A 24,723-nucleotide genomic window follows, 5' to 3' on the forward strand; every position below is an offset into this window, starting at 1 on the left:
GGAAGAGATGTTTTGAAAGCTACAGTCTTTTTGGTACTTGGTCATATACAAGCAATTTTCTACAAATTGGAATTGCAAAATAAAATGTACACAAGGAGACATTGCATTGTATTTCAGGATAAGGTAAATTGTTAGAATTTGGTGCAGTAACACTACTGAAAACATATGACATAGTACTTTGCATATGATTGGAATATATCGCATTAACATCTGGGGACTTGTGCCAAAATTGGGAGAACTGTCCCACAAACTAGTCAAGCAACAGCCTGACAGTCATACTTGCAGAATCATCCCTTTCAGCCAATGTCCCAAACTCCTCCCTCGCCATCCCTGGGTATGTCCTGTCTGTAAGAATTCGCAATAATTTACAGTTCTGAAGATCAATTATTTTTGATTAAAGAATCCCTGGGCGTTGTGCTTTTAAATTTCCAGGGATAAAAATGGCTGTCACCACATGGCCGAAGACAAAGGACAATGCTTTGTTTACAAAGCAATTGAATGCTATTAGCATTTATTTGTATATCGAGTGGATACATCTAAACTGCAGAAGAGACTTTTGTACCTTGAATGGGAAACGTTTAAGATTTGAATGGGTTTTAAATCACCCAGCACTGGACAATAGGGCTGTTGCATTCTTTTGTTTCAGCCCAGGGAGCTCCGGAAGACACATTAACCCAGTCTAACCACTTTGAGTTAGCCAATCACAGCTTTCTCTTGTGTATTGGACCCTTTGGGTGGGGAATTTTGCACACAGGCCTTGCAGGGCAGAACAGCAGGACCTGACCAGGTATAAAGATAGCTGCTGAGAAGCTAGCTCTCTCTCTTACTTCGCTGGACCACAGGTGAGCAGAGTGTTCTGACTCCTCAACAAGGCAACCTAGCAGGAGTTAAGGGATGGTGATTTAAGGGAATTGCTAAGATTGTTTAAATAACATTGTAGCCATTGTATCCCTCGTTTTCGCCGTCTGCAACCCCCTGTTATATAGTTTTACTGTAATTACTGTGTTCGTGTGATATAGTTTATTCTTTTGATTGTAGTTTATTTAGGTAATAAAACTTGATTTTTCTCTCACCCAAACCACTTGTCCGTTTTAATATCATTAATTATAAGTTCCTCCACTCAGAACTAAAGGAGGGGTAGCGATTCGGAACCGCTGTTTTAAAATTGGTTTTATTGGAATTGGTCTGGGTGCAGGCAAAGGCTGCAAGACCAGGAAAATTACTTTAAACCAATTTAAAGAAGCCCCCAAACCCTTACATGTCCCACCAGCAGGACAGACCCACCAGGGGCGGCGGCACAGTGGTATACAGTCAGGAAGGAGTGACCCTGGGAGTCCACAACATTGACTCCAAACCCCATGAAGTCTCATGGCTCCAGGTCAAGCATGGGCAAGGAAACCTCCTACTGATCAGCACCTACCGCCTTCCCTCAGCTGATGAATCAGTCCTCCTCCATGTTGAACACCACTTGGAAGAAGCACTGAGAGTGGCAAGGGGACAGAATCTACTCTGGGTGGGGGATTTCAATGTCCATCACCAAGAGTGGTTCGGTAGCACCACTACTGGCTGAGCTGGCCGAGTCCTGAAGGAAATAGCTGCCAGTCTGGGCCTGCGACAGGTGGTGAGAGAACCAACATGAGGGAAAAGCCTACTTGACCTCATCCTCACCAATCTAGAGCTTGCTGATGCACCTGTCCATGACAGCATTTGTAGCAGTGACCACCCACCGCACAGTCATTGTGGAGACAAAGTCCCGTCTTTACACTGAGGACACCCTCCATTGTGTTGTGTGGCACTACCACCGTGCTAAATGGGATAGATTCAGAACAGATCTAGCAGCTCAAAACTGGGCATCCATGAGGCACTGTGGGCCATCAGCAGCAGCAGAATTCTATTCCACCACAATCTGTAACCTCATGGCCCGGCATATCCCTCCCTCTACCATTACCATCAAGCCAGGGGACCAACCCTGGTTCAATAAGGAGTGTAGAAGAGCATGCCAGGAGCAGCACCAGGCATACCTTAAAAAAAAAATGCGGTGCCAACCTGGGGAAGCTGCAACACAGGACTACATGCATACTAAAAAGCAGAAGCAGCATGCTATAGACAGAGCTATGCGATCCCACAATCAACGGATCAGATCAAAGCTCTGCAGTCCTGCCACATCCAGCTGTGAATGGTGGTGGACCATTAAACAACTAACGGGAGGAGGAGGCTCCATGAATATCTCCATCCTCAATGATGGTGGAGCCCAGCACACGAGTGCAAAAGACAAAGCTGAAGCGTTTGCAACCATCTTCAGCCAGAAGTGCCGGGTGGATGATCCATATCGGCCTCCTCCGGAGGTCCCCACCACCACAGAAGCCAGTCTTCAGCCAATTGGCTGGAGTCATACCTAGAACAAAGGAAGATGGCTGTGGTGGTTGGAGGTCAATCATCACAGCCCCAGGACATCGCTGCCGGAGTTCCTCAGGGCCGTGTCCTAGGCCCAACCATCTTCAGCTGCTTCATCAATGACCTTCCCTCCATCATAAGATCAGAAGTGGGGATGTTCGGTGATGACTGCAGTGTTCAGAGCCTCCTCCTCCCGTTAGTTGTTTAATGGTCCACCACCATTCACAGCTGGATGTGGCAGGACTGCAGAGCTTTGATCTGATCCGTTGATTGTGGGATCGCATAGCTCTGTCTATAGCATGCTGCTTCTGCTTTTTAGTATGCATGTAGTCCTGTGTTGCAGCTTCCCCAGGTTGGCACCGCATTTTTTTTTTTTTTTTTTTTTTTTTAAAAAAGGTATGCCTGGTGCTGCTCCTGGCATGCTCTTCTACACTCCTGGATGACATTCAGACTTGGGCTGATAAGTGGCAGGTAACATTCGCGCCACGCAAGTGCCAGGCAAGGACTATCTCCAACAAGTGAGAGTTTAACCACCTCCCCATGACATTCAATGGCATTACCATCCTCGAATCCCCCACCATCAACATATCAACATCCTGGGGGTCGCCATTGACCAGAAACTTAACTGGACCAGCTACATAAATACTGTGGCAACAAGAGCAGGTCAGAGGCTGGGTATTCTGCAGCAAGTATCTCACCTCCCGACTCCCCAAAGCCTTTCCACCATCTACAATGCACAAGTAAGGAGTGTGATGGAATACTCTCCACTTGCCTGGATGAGCGCAGCTCCAACAACACTCAAGAAGCTCGACACCATCCAAGACAAAGCAGCGCGCTTGATTGGTACCCCCTCCTTCCACCACCAGCGTACCATGGCTGCAGTGTGCACCATCTACAAAATGCACTGCAGCAACTCGCCAAGGCTTCTTCGGCAGCACCTCTCAAACCCGCCACCTCTACCACCTAGAAGGACAAGGGCAGCAGGTGCATGGGAACACCACCACCTCCAATTCCCTTCTGACTCATACACCATCCTTACTGGGAAATATATCGCCGTTCCTTCATTGTCACTGGGTCAAAATCCTGGAACTCTCTCCCTAACAGCACTCTGGGAGTACCTTCACCACACGGACTGCAGCGGTTCAAGGCAGCTGCTCACCACCACCTTCTCAAGGGCAATTAGGGATGGGCAATAAATGCTGGCCTTGCCAGCGACACCCACATCCCAGGAACGAATTTTAAAAAAGTCCGAAATTTCAGTGACTGCTAATAGAACAGAAGGAGAGGAGTGGCAGCTTCAGATCCCAAGATGCCTGCTTCGTTAGCCCCATACAATTGCACTGGTGTTCCCATTGATTGCATTAGTGTTCCCCATCCAAACTGCATCAGCTAGTAGAAGCTGCATATGCAAATAGTTAACTAGGTCAACTTACTGGTTTTGATGATTTAAGAGTTATTCAACACAATCTGTTTCAAACAATCCAATACTTTGTTTGCACAACAAATCCCAGTGGCAGCAAGTGGTTTTAACAGGGATTTCTATCTTGAACAAAACAACTTTTCTAAAGGTTGCAGTAAAAAAATTCCGCAAAGATTTAGGCCACGGGAGCACAGTGGGCAAGGGAGGTGTTGGTAGTGGTGAATAAGGCAGTACAGTGATTGCTGGGATAGATTGAGAGGTGAATGTTGTGAATGGGCACAGTAGCGAATGTCTAGGTGAGGCAGACCTGTCCAGGATGGATGTGCAAGTGGACGAAGAGCAACAGCGATGACAATGCCATTAACAGCATTTTGATATCAGCTGCAGAAGTGGTTAGGGACACATGGTTTGATACAGATGTTCAATTCAGATGTGCCACGTGGGAACTCAAGGATGCTGTGTGTCCTGGAGAAGCACGTGTGTTTTTTTTATTCGTATATGGGATGTGGACATCACTGGCAAGGCCAGCATTTATTGCCCATCCCTAATTGCCCTGGAGTGTGTAGGAAATGTAGTCAGCTGGAGGAGCTCAAACTCCAGGTTTTGGAGCTTGAGCAGCAGCTGGAGTCACTGCAGTGCATCCGTGAGGCGGAGAGCTACATGGATAGCACATTTCAGGAGGTGGTCACCCCGCAGCATAAGGGTGTGCAGGCAGAGAGGAAATGGGTGTCTGTCAGACAGACGAGGACCAGGCAGGTAGTGCAGGAGTCCTCTGAGTGCATCTCACTCTCCAACCAGTATTCAGTACTGAATACTGCCGAGGGCGATGGTTCCTTTGGAGAGTACAGCCACAGCCAAGTCTACAGCACCATGGGTGGATCAGCTGTACCGGGGGCGGGGGAGGAGGAAGAAGATCGGGAAGCCATTAATGGTAGGGGATTCAATAGTTAGGGGAACAGACAGGCGTTTGTGGCTGCAGACATGATTCCAAGATGGTACGTTGCCTTCCTGGTGCCAGGGTCAAAGATGTCACTGAGCGGCTGCAGAACATTGAGGGGGGGAGGGTGAACAGCCAGAGGTCGTGGTCCACATCGGTACCAACGGCATAGGTAGAAAGAGGGACGAGGTCTTGTAAGCAGATTTTAGGGAGCTAGGAAAGAGATTAAAAAGCAGGACCTCAAAAGGTAGTAATCTCTGGATTACTCCCTGTGCCACGAGCTACTGAGTATAGAAATAGGAGGATTAAAGCAATGCATGGCTGCAAAGATGGTGCAGGAGGGAGGGCTTCAGATTTCTGGGACATTGGGACTGGTTCTGGGGGAGGTGGGACCTGTACAGGCCGGACGGGTTGCACCTCAACAGAGCCAGGGTGTGCTAGTGCTGTTGGGAAAGGTTTAAACTAATTTGGCAGGGGGATGGACACCAGGATGTAGCATTAGAAAGGAGAAACAAAGTGCACAAAGGATTGGGAGAGACAGATAGCATTAGAGTAAGAAATAGTACGGTATTAGGTGGAGTCAGACTGAGAGAGAATAAAAGGTGGTCTAAGATAGGTTTACAGTGCATGTGTGTAAATGCATGAAGCGTGGTAAATAAGATTGGTGAGCTGCAGGTGCAAATAGACACACGGGAATATGATGTTGTGGTGATAACGGAGAACTGGCTCAAAAAATGGCAGGTATGAGTTTTAAATATTCCTGGATATAGGGTGTTCAGGAAAGAAAGGAGTTAGGGTGGCAGTATTGGTTAAGGAGAATGTTACAGTGCTGGAGAGAGAGGATGACCTGGAGGGGTCAAGGACAGAATTTACTTGGTTAGAGTTAAGAAACAATATAGAGATATAGAGGTGCCATTCCACTACTAGGTGTATTCTATAGGCCACCAACTAGTGGGAAGGATATAGAAGAGTAAATTTGCAGAGAAATTACAGAGAGGTACAAGAACTATAGAGTAGTGATAATGGGGGACTTCAATTCTCCTAATATAGACTGGGATAGTAATAGTGTAAAGGGCAGAGAGGGGGAAGAATTTCTGAAGTGTGTTCAGGAGAACTTTCTTGATCAGTACGTTTCCAGCCCAGAGGAAGAAGGCATTGCTGGATCTGGTTCTGGGGAATGAGGTGGGTCAAGTGGAGCAAGTGTCAGTAGGGGAATATTTAGGGAACAGTGATCACAGTATCGTAAGGTTTAGATTAGCTATGAAAAGAACAGGGAGCAATCTAGAGTAAAAGTACTTAATTGGAAGAAGGCAAATTTCAGTGGGTTGAGAACGGATCTGGCCCAGGTAAAGATTGGCAGGCAAAACTGTAATTGAACAATGGGCTGCCTTTAAAGAGATGGTTCAGGTATAGTCGAGGTACATTGCCACGAGGGGGAAAGGTAGGGCAACAAGAGCCAGAGCTCCCTGGATGACGAAAGAGATAGAGAGCAAGATGAAGCAGAAAAAGGGGGCATATGACAGATGTCAGGTTGAGAATACAAGGCTGAATATAGAAAGTTCAGAGGGGAAGTGAAAAAGAAAATAAGAGGGGCAAAGAGAATGTGAGACTAAATTGGCAGCTAACATAAAAGGGAATTCAAAAGTCTTCTATAGGCATATACATAATAAATGGGTAGTAAGAGAAGGGGTGGGGCCGATTAGGGACCAAAAAGGAGACCTACACATGGAGGCAGAGGGCATGGCTGAGGTACTAAATGAGTACTTTGCATCGGTCTTCACCAAGGAAGAAGATGCTGCCAAAGTCATAGTGAAAGAGGAGGTAGTGGAGATACTGAATGAGATAAAAATTGATACGGAGGAGGTACTAAAAAGGCTGTCTGTACTTAAAGTTGATGAGTCACCAGGACCGGATGGGATGCATCCTAGGATGCTGAGGGAGGTTAAGGAGGAAATCGCAGAGGTACTGGCCATAATCTTCCAATCCTCCTTAGATACGGAAGTGGTGCCACAGGACTGGAGAATTGCAAATGTTATACTCTTGTTCAAGAAAGGGTGCAAGGATAAACCCAGCAACTACAGGCCAGTCAGTTTAACCTCAGGGGAAGCTTTTAGAAACGATAATCAGGGACAAATAACAGTCACTTGGACAAGTGCGAATTAATTAAGGAAAGCCAGCACGGATTTTTTAAACCAGTTCTGATGAAGGGTCATCGACCTGAAATGTTAACTCTTTCTCTCTCTACAGATGCTACCTGACCTGCTGAGTATTTCCAGCATTTTGTGTTTTTATTTCGTGTTTAACTAACTTGATTGAGTTTTTTGATGAGGTAACAGAGAGGGCAATGCGGTTGACATGGTGTACATGAACTTCCAAAAGATGTTTGATAAAGTGCCACATAATAGGCTTGCCAGCAAAGTTGAAGCCCATGGAATAAAAGGGACAGTGGCAGCATGGATACGTAATTGGCTAAGTGAAAGGAAACAGGGAGTAGTGGTGAATGGTTGTTTTTTTGGACTGGAGGAAGGTATATAGTGGTGTTCCCCAGGGGTCGGTACTAGGACCACTGCTTTTCTTGATATATATTAATGACTTGGAAGTACAGGGCACAATTTCAAAATGTGCAGATGGCACAAAACTTGGAACTATAGTGAACAGGGAGGAGGATAGTGATAGACTTCAAGACGACAGGCAGGCTGATAGAATGGGCGGACATGTAGCAGATGAAATTTAACGCAGAAAAGTGCAAAGTGATACATTTTGGTAGGAAGAACAAGGAGAGGCAATATAAACTAAAGGGGGTGCATGAACAGGAGACCTGGGGGTATATGTACACAAATTGTTGAAGGTGGCAGGGCAGGTTGAGAAAGCAGTTAAAAAAAGCATACGGGATACTGGGCTTCATAAATAGAGGCATAGAGTACAAAAGCAAGGAAGTTATGATGAACCTTTATAAAACACTGGTTTGGCCTCAACTGGAGTATTGTGTCCAATTCTGGGCACCACACTTTAGAAAGAATGTGAAGGCCTTAGTGAGGATGCAGAAAAGATTTATGAGAATGGTTCCAGGGATGAGGGACTTCAGTTACGTGGATAGACTAGAGAAGCTGGGGTTGTTCCCCTTAGAGCAGAGAAGATTGAGAGGAGATTTGATAGAGGTGTTCAAAATCATGACGGGTCTAGACAGAGTAGATAAAGAGAAACTGTTCCCATTGACGGAAGGGTCGAGAACCAGAGGACACAGATTTCAGGTGATTGGTAAAAGAACCAAAGGTGACATGAGGAAAAACTTTAACGGAGCGAGTGGTTAGGATCTGGAATGCACTGCCTGAAAGGGTGGTGGAGGCAGACTCAATCGTAGCTTTCAAAAGGGAATTGGGTAAGTACCTGAAGGAAAAAGATTTGCAGGGCTATGGGGAAAGGGCAGGGAGTGGGACTAGCTGAAACACTCTTGGAGAGCTGGCACAGGCTTGACAGGCCAAATGGCCTCCTTCTGTGCTGTAACCATTCTATGATTCAGGGGAAACCCATGGGAGGAGGTCCAACCAGCTAGGAAAGTTGCACCTGGGGTGGTTGGAGAAGTTTTAAGCACTGGGAAGTGTCAAGAGCCTAACAAAGGTGCTGGGGAGACAGAGTCCAGAAAGAGGTGCCTGGGGTGGCCAAGTCATTTCAGTACTTAAGTCATATACAAGAAATTTTCTACAACTTAAAGCTTCAAAATAAAATGCACAGAAGGTAACACTTCATAGCATTCCAGGATAAGGTAAATAGTTAGAATTTGATGCAGTAACACTACTGAAAACAAGTGGTTAAAGTTTAGCAATCATTTAATCCAGGTCCAGGAAAAAGTGGCTGGAAGGGCTTTGGAGTCTGGGGGCGATTGAGGAGTTGGGAGCATGGCCAGTGCCAGAATTTGGAATGGAATTTGCAAGGTTCTTTCAGTGCACAGTACTGAGCTGGATTACAGCACAGCGAGACGTAGAACCTCCAAGAATTAAAAGGTCCTCAGAGGTCTGTGAAAAGTGCCAGGGCGGCATAGAACGAAGAGCAGCAGCAGCATGCAACGAGGGGCAGGCATGTGGAGTACAGCAAAGAATATCCCAGGTGGTTAAGGTCAGCATAGCAGCAATTGTGGGTGGGGCAGGAAGGGAGAGGTAAACAAAGTCAGAAGTGGACAAACAGTGGTCAGGCAGTAGGGACTACAAATGCTGCAGATCTGACCCTTGGGCTAGGATTCTAGACAAATGAAGTGGCAGAGAACAACTGGTAACAATCCTTGAATAGCAAATACTGTATATCACCCAACACTCCTTTCCTTTTAATCTATAATTTAATCTGAATTTGTATAAATAATTATGGAGTGTAACTGTTGATAAAGCTAAGGGTCTACACAAAGGGGACTCCCATTCCTGATTGATATCCACTGACCCCTGCTGAAAAGAATGTCTATGGAGGTTGGGTGAGGACATGATTGGCGTTCAATACCTCCTCAGTGGTCCAAAAGCTGGCCAACTTATTCATCTGGCTCACACATGAATGGCCAGCTGAGCAAGACTCCAGAGGCCTGCCATTCAACCATACATTGGGTTGAGTCACTGTCTTCTGGAGATGCATCGAGAGAATTGAAGTTTTTTTTTTTTTAAAACGGGTTCTGACAAAAAAAAAAAAAAAAAAAAAAAAAAAAAATTAAGTACAGGTCTGCAAACTTGCATTTGTTCACATAAAATATTCTGGACTATCTTCCCTACCAAAGACTTCTATCACTGCTGACAAATATTCAGCAATTTTCTCTTGGTTGGAGATCCTTATTTCAGTAGCTTCCCTGAAATGTAATGTTTTGAATCCCTTTTAAAAAATACACACATCAGATTTGAAAATATCAGAATTGGATGTGCTGACATTTTCTCCTTTCAGTTTAGAATTCACAAGTTCACAGAAGAAACCGATAATATAACCTCATTTAGCTCAGGGAGATGTGGCAGTTGAATTTTATTACTCTCTATATGGAAGTCCAGAGTCTTAAGAGCTGAATATCATTAACCTGGTAGATCAAAGTTCAGAAAATTGCTTTATTCAACCGTTTCTCCGTGGCATAGGACAAAACTTCTGATTATAGTACATTTGGAAAAAAAAATTACCTTTTGCTTTACATTCTATACTCGTGTTTTTCAATTCACAGAAACAATGGAAGTTTCATAGCTTTTGAAGATAGCACAATGAAAGCTTCTAATCAGGACCTAATTCAAATATTCAATTAAGCACTATATGAAAATTAGAAATTTTGGAAAGCCAGAGTTTTAGCAACAATAGTCACGTCCTTAATTGCAAATAAAAGTTCCTTCAACAACCAGCTCTTTAGTGTTATGAATTTAGATGTCTATTTTGGCAATTTGCTCCAAAAGTTACTATGCACAACAATAGATTACAAGTGCCTTTAATGTAGAAAAAAAAACATCCGATGGGAGAAAAATGGATGCAAAGTCAAAGGAAAGATTAGGAGTTGTGACCAAAAAGCTGGTAAAGTGGTGGGTTTTAAGGAAGGTCTTGCAGGAAGAGCGGGAAGTGGAAAGGCAGACAGCTTCAAGGGAATGAATTTGCATTTGTATAGTGCCTTTATGTCCTCAGGTGGATGATGGAGGTGAAAGTAGGCGATCTTTGTAACTGAGAGAATACAGAATCAGAAGCTCAGCTTGGGGTCATACAATATGCTAAAGGTATATGGTGCAACCAGTCTGGTTCAGCCAGAGGCAGTGGTCAGGGAATCAGTGGTACAGGGGCTGAAGACAGCAGCTTCAGTTTTTGCAATGTTTAGCTGGAGAAGTTAAAGATCATCCAAAACTAGATATCACAGAAGCAGTCTCACTGTACGGAGGCAGTGGAGATGTTGAGAGAGGAGATGGAGAAGTAGGCTGGGCATCATCAGTGTGCACAAAGCAGACGACCCAATATCTGCGGATGATGTTGCCAAGGGGAAGTAGTTACATGAGGAAGAAAAAGGGCCCAAAGGAGAGATTCTCGAGGGACTGGAGTTGATGGTGCAGGGGTGGAAAAAGAAGCCATTTCTGGCCATCACTGAATAATAAGATTGAGGCAAAGCAAAGGCAGTCCCATGGAGCTGGGCAACAGAAGAGACATGGTAGAGGAGGATGTCAAAGGCTGCACACACACATGGGGTGGGGGCAGGGAAGAGAAGAAAAAGAAAGAATAATGCACCACTGCCATAGAGTGTGTCATTCGTGACTTTGGTGTGGGCTATTCACAGGAGCTCAAAACAGCATGGGATTGTCAATTAATGAGATTGTCAATTAATATTTGAGATAGACATAAATGAGTAGATATGATGCCAAGTTAACGGATATGGCCACAATAGAGTACCTTCAACATAGCTGATTCTATACTTTAAATATTACATTTGATTTTTAGCTTAGTGAATTAATTATCATATCTAAACTATAATCTAACCTTGATTCTTCTCGGTCCATCTTTAAAGGGCTTTTTCCGTTTGCTAGGAGTTAGCATTGTAATCATCTTGTCCAAGCCCCGTTCTAAACTTCCAAACATCTTGGCTCCCTTCTTCTTCTGGCTACTTTCAGCATTAGCCTGATTTAGATCCATGTCCAATGAACGGGTCCTGTAAGTTCAAACACTGAATAAGCGCTTAGAAAAAAAAAATAGGAGCAGGAGTCGGCCATTTGAGCCTGCTCTGCCATTCAATCTGATCATGGCTGATCCTCTATCTCAATACCATATTCCCGCTCTCTCCCCATACCCCTTGATGCCTTTTGTGTCTAGAAATCTATCCATCTCCCTCTTAAATATATTCAGTGACTTGGCCTCTACAGCCTTCTGTGGTAGAGAATTCCACAGGTTCACCACCCTCTGAGTGAAGACATTTCTCATCTCAGTCCTAAATGTCCTACCCCGTGTCCTGAGACTGTGACCCCTCGTTCTAGAGCCCCCAGCCAGGGGAAACATCCTCCCTGCATCCAGTCTGTCCAGCCCTGTCAGAATTTTATATGTTTCAATGAGATCCCCTCATTCTTCTAAACTCTAGTGAATACAGACCTAGTCGACCCAATCTCTCCTCATACGACAGTCCTGCCATCCCAGGAATCAGTCTGGTGACCCTTTGCTGCACTCACTCTATGGCAAGTATATCCTCTCTTAGGTTGTGAAGGAATAAGCCATAAAACCTATTCAGAACAATACTCCATTCTATGAAAGAATTCTGGCCTTATTAAAACATGACAAACTGGGTCTGGAAACCGAGAAACCCAATGATAAAAAAGCTGATCTCTTATCTTAATAGCCAGAATGCTAAGATAAGTTGTTGACACTGAATCACTAACCTTATTGAAACAGAAGGTTAAAGGCGCCTGAAGTCTGAATCTTTGGGAACAAGACAATAGTTACCCAGAACAGGGTGTTTTAATTTACACCTCATAAAAGGAGCACATAAAAGTAACAAACATCTGCCTTCATGAAAATGACATCAAGTAAAACACACCTGCAGTTACATTGCTTTTTATGGTAAACTTAGAACACCTAAAGAGACATGGTTCTGTAGTGCTACCAGCTGAGGTGACTAAGAACTGCAGGGGTCAGCAGAAAAATGACGAGAGATAATTAGCTTACATCAGCAGAAAACCTTAAAGGAAATACCACTGTGAAAGGGTATAAATATTGAACTCTCAAATGGGATAATAGACTCGCTTAAAGGGGCAAAGCAATTCTCGGCTTCAGGGCTAGCTCTGTAAGTCTTCAACTCTTTGTACCTCGGGGATCAAGGTACTGTATTTGATTTTGGTGGATATCCTGAATAAACTTTAAGAACTGTAAAACTGTAACAAAGTTAAGATTTGAGAGTAGGTTCTCTGCTAATAGAATTGTAAAGCTCTCTCTTTTTGGAACTGTTAATGTTGCGATTGACTCACCAACTGTAAATTATATGTCGGTTCTTTAATAAATCTATATATTTTTAGAATTGTCTCACATAATACTTCTGTATCAAACTCGCAAACTCAATCTCTGTACACTCTTTGGTGAGGAGTTGCAGAATTCTGGGGGAGTTTTCCAGACCCTCATAATATCCAGAACGTTACAGTCTAGCGAAACTTATTAAAAGTGCTATCTGGAGCACGGTAACATTTTCAGGTTGTTCCTTTCCTTCAGGGAGAGATAGTCCGGACCTTTAGACCTAATTAAGTGTCTTTAGGATTCGGCTACCTCAAACTTTAGTTGAAAGTGAACGTCTGAGGAATATGCCTGATCCGGGGTAGCCCTAAAGGGGCTAGGACTAGTAATAATCCTTTCAAGGTAAGGAGACCAAAACTGCACACAGTACTCCAGGTGTGGTCTCACCAAGGCCCTGTATAACTGTAGTAAGACATCCTTGCTCCTGTACTCAAATCCTCTTGCAATGAAGGCCACCATACTATTTGCCTTCCTAACTGCTTGTTGCACCTGCATGTTTGCTTTCAGTGACTGGTGTACAAGGACACCCAGCTTACCTTATAATGGGAATGGTCTCATTCATTCATTCATTACAAAAACATGCAGATAGAAATATAATGGTGTCAATATTGGCAAAACTACACTTAATGCAAGTCTCTCTAGAGTATTATGTTAATATACAACGGGCGTGGAATGATGCGGTCTACTCAAGCTGATCAGGAGCTCTTGGACCTGACCAGGTTGAGAGAGATAAAAACAGAAAATGCTGGAGAAACTCAGCAGGTCAGGTAGCATCTGTGAAGAGAGAAACAAAGTTAAGGTTTCAGGTCGATGACCTTTTGTCAGAAATGGAAAAAAGCAGCTACCTGAAACGTTAACTCTGTTTCTCTCTTCACAGATGCGGCCTGACCTGCTGAGTTTCTCCAGCATTTTCTGTTTTTATTTCAGATTTCCAGCATCTGCAGTATTTTCTTTTTTTACAGGATGAGAGAGAGTTGGTTTATGACAGGGCTTGAACATTAACAGTTTTCGAACATGCAGCTGCATAATTAACATTAAATTAGGAGACTTGCATCTGTTATTTTTGTGTTTTCATAAATGATCTGGAGCTAGGAGTTACTAGTACAATGGGTAAATTTTCAGATGACAAAGCTAATGAAGGAGTTAGTCTCCAAAGCTGAACAGGATTTGAATATATTTGGGAAATGGGAAGACAGTTGGCAGCTGAAATTCAATGTAGAGAAATGCAAGGTGCTTCAAAAAAAAATCCAGGAAGGGTCCATTATTTAAATGGAAGAAATAATGTGCATGCTAAAGGAAAGGGATCTGGGAGTCCTGATTGACAATAGATTGAAGCTATAACAACAATGCTCGGAGGCAGGGAGTAAAGCAAATCAGAGGTTGAACTGAAATAATGAGGTAATCCTGTACAAAATAGGATAGTGCAGCTATTGAGGATACAGAAGAAAGCAAGCAGAATGATCGAGAGGGATGGAGGAATTGGATTATGAAGAGCAATTACATAAACTGGCCATATTCTCACTGGAAAAGAAAGAGTTGAGGTGATAGGCTTGCGGTTTATAGGATTCTAAAGGGACTAGATAATTAGATCATGACAACTTGTTTCACCTGGTCAAGAACAGTAGAACCAGAGGACACAGCCTGCACTCGAAGGGGGTAAATTCTAAACTAATTTGTGGAAATATTCATTCAGTAAGCGAGTGGTCAATCTATGGAACAGGCTCCCTAGGGAGATGGTGGAAGCAGAGAGTTTTGATTCAAATCAGATAGATTTATTTCAGAAAATATTTTGGGATACAGTATTGAGTAATTTGAGACGTCCTCCAAGGCCAATATATCCTTCCTGAGGTGCGATGCCCCAGAACTGAACATAGTACTTTAAATGGGGTCTAACCAGAGCTCTGTACAGCTGTAACACAACATTCACCCCTTTGTATTCCAGCCCTCTTGAGATAAAGGCCAACATTCCATTAGCCTTTGTAATTATTTTTTGTACTTGTCCACCAGTTGTGAGTGATTTCTGTACTTGGATCCATAAATCTCTCTGCTCCTTGCCATTTAAAAAATATTCCGATCTATCTTGGGTCTAAAGTGGATGACCTCACGCTTTCCCATATTGAACTCCATCTACCACAGTTTTGCCCACTCACTTATCCATTGATATTCCTTTACAATTTTCTGCTCCCATCTACAATATTTACTCTGCCACCTAACTTGGTGTCATCAGCAAACTCAGATATATGGCTCTCTATTCCTTCATTCAAGTCAATTATAAATATAGTGAAAAGCTGTGTCCCCAGTACAGATCTTTGGGGGACACCAATAGTCACATCCTGCCAATTTGAGTACTTACTCATTATCCCTACTCTCAGTTTCCTACTTCCTAACTAATTCTCTACCTATGTCAATAGGTTGCCTCCAATTCCATGCACTCTCATTTTTGTTTATGATCCTCATCTAAACTGCTCTTGCAACATCTAACCTGGTGGTCCCAGCCCACTGTACTGATTAAAGTAGTATGCAGAAGTGACCAGCATACACTACGAACAAAGTCCTTTTATAATTTATCCCTAGACACGAGGTTGGTGCAAAAGCCAGCATACAATCCACACTTACTGAAGCCATAAGGGGAGAATTGTGAGGAAAACTGCAACCTAGAAACAGTCCATGAAACAGCTCATGAATGCACAGCTGATTCAAAGCATTTTTTTTTTAAAGTAATAATTTCACTTCCAGTTCAGATGATAATTTCTATTTTTTGCAGATGCCATCTGACAGCGATTGGAGAACAGCTCAAGACTCCAGTTTCAATCTGCAAGCTTCATTTGGAATTTTTGACTGACCCATTGTAAAAGTCTCCTGTCCTGAGTATAAGTCTGGAAGAGTCTCATTGCTGGAACAGGCAGATACACATCACCTACCGGGACTGAGCTTGATAAGAGTTCAAAGTCTTCTGTTCTAGGTCTCAAACCACTGCTAACCACCCGTGTCATACCAGAGATCGTATTTACTTCAGTATCGTGCTCTTCATATTTACAGAACCTATTCAGCATCAGGCACCTCCTGCAATTCCACAGCATCAGAATCAGATGCCACAAAGATTCCCGTCAGAAACCAATGATCTATCCACCATCACCACCTGTTTCTGGACTTTAACTGTGCAGAACCCTTCATTTGGAGCATTGAGCGGGCCTTCAAACATTGAGAGTCAAATAAACCATTTTCAGACAATGCAAAGGCTCTGTAATAAAGCTCAATTTTTCCTGCAGGCAAATGCACCAAGGTGCCTCTCCATGCAAGTGGGTGTTTTGGATGGGATGTCCTAGCAATTCTTCATTTGCAGCAGTGCTTGAGCTCTGTCACCAAGTGCCATGCTGGCCTAGAATGCTTCCACTCAAGCTGCTTCATTCCTAGAGGTTCATATCTCTTACGGAGCAACCATAATGCAGTCTTTGCTTGGCACTGATGACCAAAAAATGCAGTATAACTGTGTTGTAAAGATGCCAACTGCATAGTGCATTGAAGCCTGGCAATTCTGGAAAGTCCACCCAGAGAAGGTAGTCTCACAATGCTTCAGCTTCACATTAACTTCTCTGTTTAGCCAGCTTGCAGTGCTGTATTGTGGGTACAGATGTCATGTCAGTATCTGCTGATGAGATAACACGTTTCAGCTTCAGTCAGCTGCCTATGCAAAAGAGTTCCAGTTGAGTACTTGGTCTGATTCACAGTTCCCAATGTTAACCTAGTTTTATTGTAATAGATTGACCTGGCAACTCCAACCAGATCAAACTACAGTGTTCAGACTTCCAATTGGACTAAAAACTGTCAGGGGCTGCTTTAAACACATATGAATCAGAACTGGATCTTGAATGGAAAGAAAACGCAGGAACAAAAAACTCGTAAACTTTCTGGTGTATATTCTTTTCGTCACTCTTCGGGAATCATGCATGTCTATATGCAAAGCTGTGTCGTACTTGCAGCAGATTGGGTCAAACATCATACATAGTATCATTCTGCTGTTTTACTGCAGACAAGCAAGATGCTTTGAACACAACAGAACCAGTAGCTGAAACAAACTAAAGAAGGGTTTTCTGTTTATTCAAAAAGAAAATACTGCAGATGCTGGAAATCTGAAATAAAGCTCTGACGGAAGGTCATCGACCTGAAACATTATCTGTGTTTCTCTCTTCACAGATGCTGACTGACCTGCTGATGCTGCCTGACCTGCTGAGTATCTCCAGCATTTTCTGTTTATTATCTTGGATACACTATTAAACTTATCTAGTTATTGGGGCAAGTCTAAGCATTCTTGAGGTTTTAGGGAGTAAGGGCTCGCCTGAAAGAGTAGTCAAAATGCAGAAACCAAAAAAATCTAGAGTAAAAAGGATAAAAGAGATCCGAAAATATAACGGGTATATCATTACATATCACATTTCTGTTTCTTGGTGCAGGCCCTGCCAAGATCAAAAGTCCAAATTTACATTGACATAAGAACATCCCTATTTTAGTACAAAAATCCAGGGATTTTTGCATATATTTGAATTTCCTTCAGTATTCCACAACATTAGGCACAACAGATAGCTGTAAAACTGTTATTTTCACTGCACTGCATGACACGGGGTGTGGTGGGTGTCATCTACACAACAGAAAATAATTCCAGGTGAAGGAAATACTAGAAACGATTGTCCAAGAACAAGAATAACCAGTTGCTCACTTTTGAATAATCAATTCAGCTGTATACTACATACCGTCTTTCTGGACTAAATGCGGTGGCTGCTCGTTCTTCTGAGATAAGTTGATTTGTATCCTGGTTTGTAGGAGTCTCCTTGTTGCAGCTGATCATGGCTGACAGTTAAACAATGAGGAGAAAAAAGTTAAAGCGCTATATTAAGAAGCCTTATTTTATAACATTTGCTTCAAACTCTTAGCTTGTCTTTCAAGTTTTGCAGCAAACATTAGTAGTTTTGCAAAAAAAAAAGCAACTGAGTTCCAATACAAGTCAGCACTTGAGCACATACAATGTTTTTCTGTGACATGGATAGTTATTGTTGTAACCGTTCAGTACCAGGTAGCAAGCAAATTTTAGGTTATTTAAACAAAATATTGATTGTTTTTAAGTGAACACAGTATTTTTTCAATATTACAGCTGTACAATTTTGCTGTGCATTCCAAATTGAAAAAAGGCAAGTGGAAGGCAATGCAAATTTGGAGCTGCAGATAATCTTGAATGAAGAGAGACAAGTAGCAAGGAAACTGAGGGTGTTTGAAGTTTTCTAATATTCTAGATTTTTGTACATTGACTTCAAGTGTAAATATTCACAAAAGGAACCCAAGATTCCCTCTATATTTGCTTGAAGTTTGAAAATGTATAATGGTCCAAAGTGCTATAAATACATATGCAATTTATCCCACATGAAGCAAAACAGTCTGACCCCCCAAAAAAGCATATTATTTCAACCAAAAAAGACTCGCCATACTTATATGAATACCTAAATGGTTCAAGCCCATCCTATTGTTCACCAATCAGTCCCATTGACTTGCGTTCTCAACATCCCTGAATTCCTTCTCTGTAGAAACACTACTAATCGTCACGGATACCCAATTATACCATCTTCAACATATTCCACAAGTCTATTACCCTTTGAATTAAGTACTACTATGTATGTGGGTTCCCTTCTTGCTCCTAATTTTATTTTTAAACTCGTATTCCATGGGAGTTGAACAATGTGCTGGGATCAATTTCTTCATAATTGAAGATTAAGCTTATATCACCTCTGTTCCAAAGAAAATATGCTCAACTTTCCCAGTAATTCTACAAAACATAAATTTCTGATACCTGAAATCATCTGTCACTCTGTAGCTTTTTAAGAGCAATGATGTCCTTACCATTAGGTGACCAGAATTACACAGTGCTCCAGCTCTGGGGCAGGAGAAGATAATTCCTATGTTCATTACTTGTAGTGAAATCATGTGTATATGAAGAACGTTTTACAATTTTATTACAAAAAGCAACTGCAGGAAATTCCCCCCTTCACCCCAGATCTGACATTATATAGCAACAATACAAGCTCTTCATTTATATACTGTTTATTATCTGTTAATGCAACTTGGTATCATATTTGGCTTTTTTGCATCCAAGAACTGTGCTGACAGTTTGATAGCTTTACATACTATAATCCCTAGATCATTTTCCTGATTGCTCAATGGAACAATGATAACGTGCCAAACACTTCTTTTTTTAGTCCCTTACTCCCATACTAAATTATTTTATGCTTATCCCTGCTCAGCTGCTCCTGTAAAGTAGGCTCCATTGACTTTAATGGGAGCCAGCACTTCCAGCTTGGGGCCAAGTCCAGAGGGGAGAAAAAAAATCATTATTGGCTGGAAATGCTGCAAACACAGACAGTAGAGGGCCTTCTAGGGTTAGGTAGCTCTGGATCGGCCTCTGGTATGATTAACAGAGAACATGATCAGAAGTGACAAAGGTTACCATGAAGTGGTTTTAATGGGAGCAGGCAACTCAGACCAAAATGTGACCTGAATTCCAGGTCAACTCATTTTACTGTTATCTTGTATAATCTGTACACTAGGCAATTGTTGCAAAATGAAGACACGATATAGAATAAAGTGCGAACTGTCGATTGTGATATTGGACCTGAAGGTACACTGTGGCATTAAACGTTTACCAGTTTATAGTAATTGTTATACTGTCAAAATTAAAACCATACCTTTTTTTTGTTGACAAGCTCATTGTGACAATCCAACTGTGCAAGTTTATTACTCTTGGAATACACAGATATGAAAATCTAAGATTTAACAACTAAAAAAAGTTACCTTTACGAGGAACATCTGCATTTTGTTTGGGAGTAACCAGACTTTTCTTTTCATAGCTTTTCTTAATGACTGGTGTTCTGGCTTCAGGCTGCACAAAGTGATCGTCGGTTTTCACATTCATTTTTACCCACTTTATATTTTCTTTGTTTTCAGATTTCTTTGAAGCAATTTTTTGTTTTTCTGAAGAATCTTTAAGTGATCTACATCTTGCTCGCTGAAGTACAAAGATAAAGTTCATTTTACAGAAAAGAAAAGGTAGCATTTTCTGTGTGATGAAACTCAATGGCTGCAAAGAATGAATTGTAATGGAATGAGAAGAAACATTGGTATACCACTGCACAATATTTAACAAGGGGATTTAAAACGCAAGTGTTTTGACACAAACCACTCCTTTGATAAATATATGCAGCAGCTGCATGTTGCTGAACAACTTTAATTAGACTTCATTTTGTAGGTTGCACATGATACAACAATCGAGACAATAGGCTTTCACATTGATCATTCCAACTGATCTGGAGACTGGACTGATGTTACTTGGGGCTCAATCTCAAACTAAAAAAAAAATCTTTTAAAACAGTTCAACACTTAAAAGAAAACAATTTCAACATGAATCTGTACATATTACACAAGGTCTGCACTACAAGCACACACGTATATCAATTTTTTGGGCTTTTTTTGATTAAGACATGAGTAATAAAGTACCAGAGATACAAATAATGGCAATACAGGCAGCAAAACAAATTACCAACCTCGTAGGTCTTTTTCATTGTTTGAAATATATGAATGCTCCACATATCACTCCCTCTCTCTCTCTATATAGGTTCTGGGGAAAACATGTGCCGAACATGCAAAATTAAAAAGGTTGGCATGACACTGCAGATGCTGTACATGGCATCCCGCTCCAATGTTTCATATAAAGCTACAGGACTTCATTTTGACCTGAAGCTAAATGGAAACTAGCTAATTATTTAATATTAACCCTCATAATACTATGCATGAGTGGAATTAGTGTGTATATAATGCACATCAAAGAATGAGGACAACTAAAGAAGGTAGTTAATCTTTCTTCATTCTGCATCCTCTTACATACGGTAGCAATCCAAAATATTGCAAATTTAAGAAGCGCAGGCCCAATAACACCAGCTATCAGGACCGATCTTCCAGAGGCATGTGTTGCAGTTGAATCTAGACAGTAATGTTTAGTAAATGTGTGAGTATTGCTTCAATGTGGATGTCTTGCATACACAGTCTAAGGATGTGAACATTTTCCATATAATGAATTGACAAGATGGGATCTCCTCATATTTTTAGGAACTAAAAGTGGCTAGAGTAATGTGAATATATGACTGTCAGTTTCTATTGTAACAAGGAGGAACAAATTTAAGAGTTCTCATGAGGTGATATGGCATTCCCCTGAATGATCTCAAAACTAGGTTTTATTTTTGGTAAAGCACAGTAGTTCTGAAAGTGTAAGCAGAGTTTTGTCAAAGTGATATAACACGTTGTAAAGAAACTAGAAAAAATTCTGCAAACCTCTGCCACTTGGGACGTGACTGCAAAAAGCGAGTCCTCAGAGAGGACACACTCATCCATGAATTCTACAGATCCGCACACATAGGGGCCATCGTCTTCGGAATCTTCAAAATTTACATTGCTCTTGAACTAGTAAAACAATTAGAGGTTAAATTTGCATCAAAATACAAAGATTAAACAGTAATATGACAGTAACAGTTAAACATTTTCATCTTTTACAAAAATACATCTGAAAGTTCCACACAGAAGTCACATGATGAATTTACAAAGTCTAGCTTCGGCAGCATAAACATTGGTCATCTGTATTCAAATGTTCATCAAGAATGATGCAAAGATGAAGAGATCTCACAGGTAATAAGCTGTTGAAAATTTGTAGTCCATTCTTCCAAAAGGTAATATCCTGCTTTAAGGAGGAACGGGACAACATGGGGAGGGTGTTGGAAGAGATCGCGGCTGGGACCAGTACGTAGCCGGGGGGGGGGGGAGGAAAGAGAGGGGGGAAGGCTTCGTGGGGAGGGGGGGGGGGGGGGAAAAAAAAATCAGAGGCCTGGGAGGGGGAGGGGGGAGGAAATCTGAGGTCTCGTGGAGGGGGTGGGGTGTAATGCTGGATCCAGCAGTCCTCGCCTTGCATTAGCTGGCAGATTTCATGAGGCCTGCAAAACCCGACCAGCTAAAGTTAAATTCAAAATGGAAGTTAAAGCAGAGGCTTCCAGCCTCATTATAATGCTTAAATGGACGACCCACCTCCTGGCAGCGGGTTGGCTGCCCAACCCCTGTCCCGCCTACGTTAAAACGGGGCAGGTTGGAGACCGGTTCTGGACAGGATTCATATTTTTAACACTAACTTCCCACATGACCCCAACCTTTTTTTTTTTTTTTTTATAAAAGAGTTAAAATTCCCCCCATAGTCTTAAATTTGCAGTTAGGTCCCTCCTGGCAAAAATGGTGACATGCATGTTTTCTTTAAAAGTTGAACTTTAAAATTTTTTTTTTGCCATACTTACATTGCGAACAAAGTTAAATTACTGTTTGGATTCACTTATGAAGCTCTCAAAATGGATTTCTCACCTTCAGTTCTCCCAGAGGCGTTGAGGGCACATGTTGCTCTTCAGTGCAAGAGAACAAGCGGACAGGCTTGCCATGGTTCTTCTTATATAACAGTAGTAGATATGCTGCTGTTATTCTATCATATTTCCACTAAACAAAAGAATTTGGAGCTAAACTTAATGCATTGTGTAAGAAGTGCTCTATTTGAGCAAATCATAGCTTTTAGTGAGCACTTTTGCAATAGAAATAATGATTCAACAGCATAATTTGCCTGTTGAGGGAGAGATTGAGGTAAAATGTTCTTGTTTTACAGTTGTAGGAAAGAAGAAGTTAAGAATCGGGGGCCAAGTAATGAGTCTGGTTTTCACTGCAAGTAAAAAGAGCATATAGGGTGTACTCAGCTTAGGAGAAAGGATTATTAAATGATCAGTGAAGTTAGAATTTATACATTTTTGGAGGATGGAAGGGATACCCTTAGGACCAGAGGTCTTTGAAGAAGAGAGCAGAGGATCTGACAGACCAGGCAGGAATAAAACTGGGGGGAGAATTTGCCCAGCCCTGAGGAGGCGGGTCTGCTGGGAAAATGGCAGAAACTGGGAGCGGTTACCGACCCCGCTCCCAACCCGCCTCCGTGCCATCTTCCCGGGAGGCGGGTGCCCGAGTCACGCAGGGACCCGTCTCCTCGAGGCGGGAAGGGGATTAGAACCAATTAACTGCCGGTTAGCAGGTAGTTAACAGGCAGTTTTGAGGCTTTCCCCCATTTTGAGCCTCCTGCTGCGGGCTTCCCGACGGCTGCGAACCTCGCCAGGGTCAGCGAGACATGATGTGGGTCTGCGGAGGTGAAAGGGGTCGAAATGTAAAATGTAGAGGTGAGTGATGGGTGCAAATATGGACAGGTAAGTATGAGAGGTGAGTGTAAAGTGTTAGAAAAGCTTTCCTTACCTTTGCTTCTTCCTGCAGGCTTCAACTGTTGAGAATCCGGAGGTGCCTCATCTCAACGGCAGAGATGACAGAATGGCTGCTGCATTCTCAGATGCTGCAGCCATCTGCTTTCTGCTGAGGAGAGAAGTCTTGGGAAGCCTATGTGCAAGGGCTCACCTTAGAACAGAGATTGTCAGTGTTTGACAGCTTCTCAAAGCTGTCAAATGCTGACAATGCATCTGTCAATAAATTTGACAGATGAAGCATCATACGTTGACGTCATCTGTCACCGGCTTTCCCTTAATTGGCTGGTAAGCCCGCAGGACGGGCTTAACAAGGCCAATCAAGGCAAAATAGCATGCGTTCGTCAGACGTCGCTGGAGGCGGGACTAGAACCCGGAAGGCAGCAGTCCCGCCCCCAACTCGTCTCGGCTGGCAAAATCCAGCCCTTAATGTCTGCCATAACAGTACAAAAGAATGGGTTATGGAGGGGAGGTCCTTTAAGATAGCTAGCAACTATAGCATTAGAACAAAAAAGTGGGAATGACAATTTACAGAAGTAACCAGAAACAGCCTATGAAAGAGGTCAGAAGGACTGACTACTAAAGGATCAGTAAAAAGACAATTATTCAATATAGTTTCACATGCAATATTTAGTAGTGAATTTACAGAAGTTACAAGCAAAGATAAAGTTAGCTAAGCCTAAGGATGCTTCAGACTGATTAAGGCTTCAGGTGAAGTGGGGAGAAGTTTTGGAAAAGACAGAGGAACAGCAGGCACGACTGAAGCAAAATCCAGCATTAGCTTTAATGCAAGGGAAAGAGTGAAGTGCAAAACCTTCCATGCCAGCTATAATAACATTAGTTACTTCAGTGGCATAGACTGAGGGATCAAATAGTAAAAAAAGAGCGGTTGGATTAGGGAAACGTAGCAATGAATTCTCAAAGACCTTTTCTATAAAGGCTAAGTATGTCTAAGATTTGAATGCCTTTATGGAAGGAACTTTTAACACCCCGTTGCCCTCCTGAGCAAGATACCACTTCACTGATTTGTAGTGCCAAATAAGACAAGATTGGTTTACTATTTAATACAATAGAAGCAATTTGATCAAGACATCTCATTGGAAACCAATCTGTCCTGATTAACTGATTATTCTGTTTGTTATCTTCTGACCTACTGGTATTTGAGTTAGTTCTGAGACTCAGCTCAGCATACAAACAGAGCTAAGCCTCAAACATTCTACAGCAATTCTCCTACTCACTAGATAGGTAGGATTTTACCATCTCACTGAACCAATAAGTTGAGCCTTCGGGCATCAAGGGAAATGGATACTGAGCTGTCATCTCTCTGAAGCAGATGTTCCATTTATTGCATTCTGCTTAAATGACTTCTACTGTAATGCAGTCCATCTAAACCTTTATTTACTTTGTGAATGATGAATGAATTGTGAAATTAATTTTTTTTTTTTTTTTTTTTTTAAAGTTAGCAGGTATCACTGTAGCTGTAAAGTACGGTGTCCATTAAATAGTCACCAAATTGAATGTGGACCTCTATTGGATTAGCTTTTGCAGATGTGTCTTTGTCATAGCAATCAGATAAAATGCACAAGCCTGAAGTATGATTTGAAAAATTCCACCCCACCCCTGTCCGTCCACCCAAACAG

The 24,723-nt window shown here is 42.3% G+C and overlaps 1 protein-coding gene and 1 pseudogene across 2 annotated transcripts in view; both read right to left on the reverse strand.

The window, feature by feature from the left end:
• Positions 1-24,723, reverse strand: part of melk (maternal embryonic leucine zipper kinase) — a 148,677-nt gene that overhangs the window by 19,399 nt on the left and 104,555 nt on the right. Inside the window, exons 12-16 of one of the 2 annotated variants that reach the window (XM_085983701.1) lie at positions 22,161-22,289; positions 21,093-21,221; positions 19,560-19,773; positions 17,474-17,570; positions 11,214-11,382 (exon numbers count right to left, since the gene is read on the reverse strand). In XM_085983701.1, coding sequence (XP_085839827.1) covers positions 11,214-11,382; positions 17,474-17,570; positions 19,560-19,773; positions 21,093-21,221; positions 22,161-22,289 — 738 coding nt within the window. The remainder of the gene's footprint in view (positions 1-11,213; positions 11,383-17,473; positions 17,571-19,559; positions 19,774-21,092; positions 21,222-22,160; positions 22,290-24,723) is intronic. The other variant, XM_085983708.1, reaches the window with a different exon arrangement.
• LOC147124197 (methylosome protein WDR77 pseudogene) lies at positions 15,160-15,927 on the reverse strand (annotated as a pseudogene).

The sequence above is a fragment of the Somniosus microcephalus genome, chromosome 1, assembly GCF_052327205.1.
Source record: "Somniosus microcephalus isolate GS21.2 chromosome 1, FLI_Smic_1.0, whole genome shotgun sequence".
Lineage (NCBI taxonomy): Eukaryota > Metazoa > Chordata > Chondrichthyes > Squaliformes > Somniosidae > Somniosus > Somniosus microcephalus.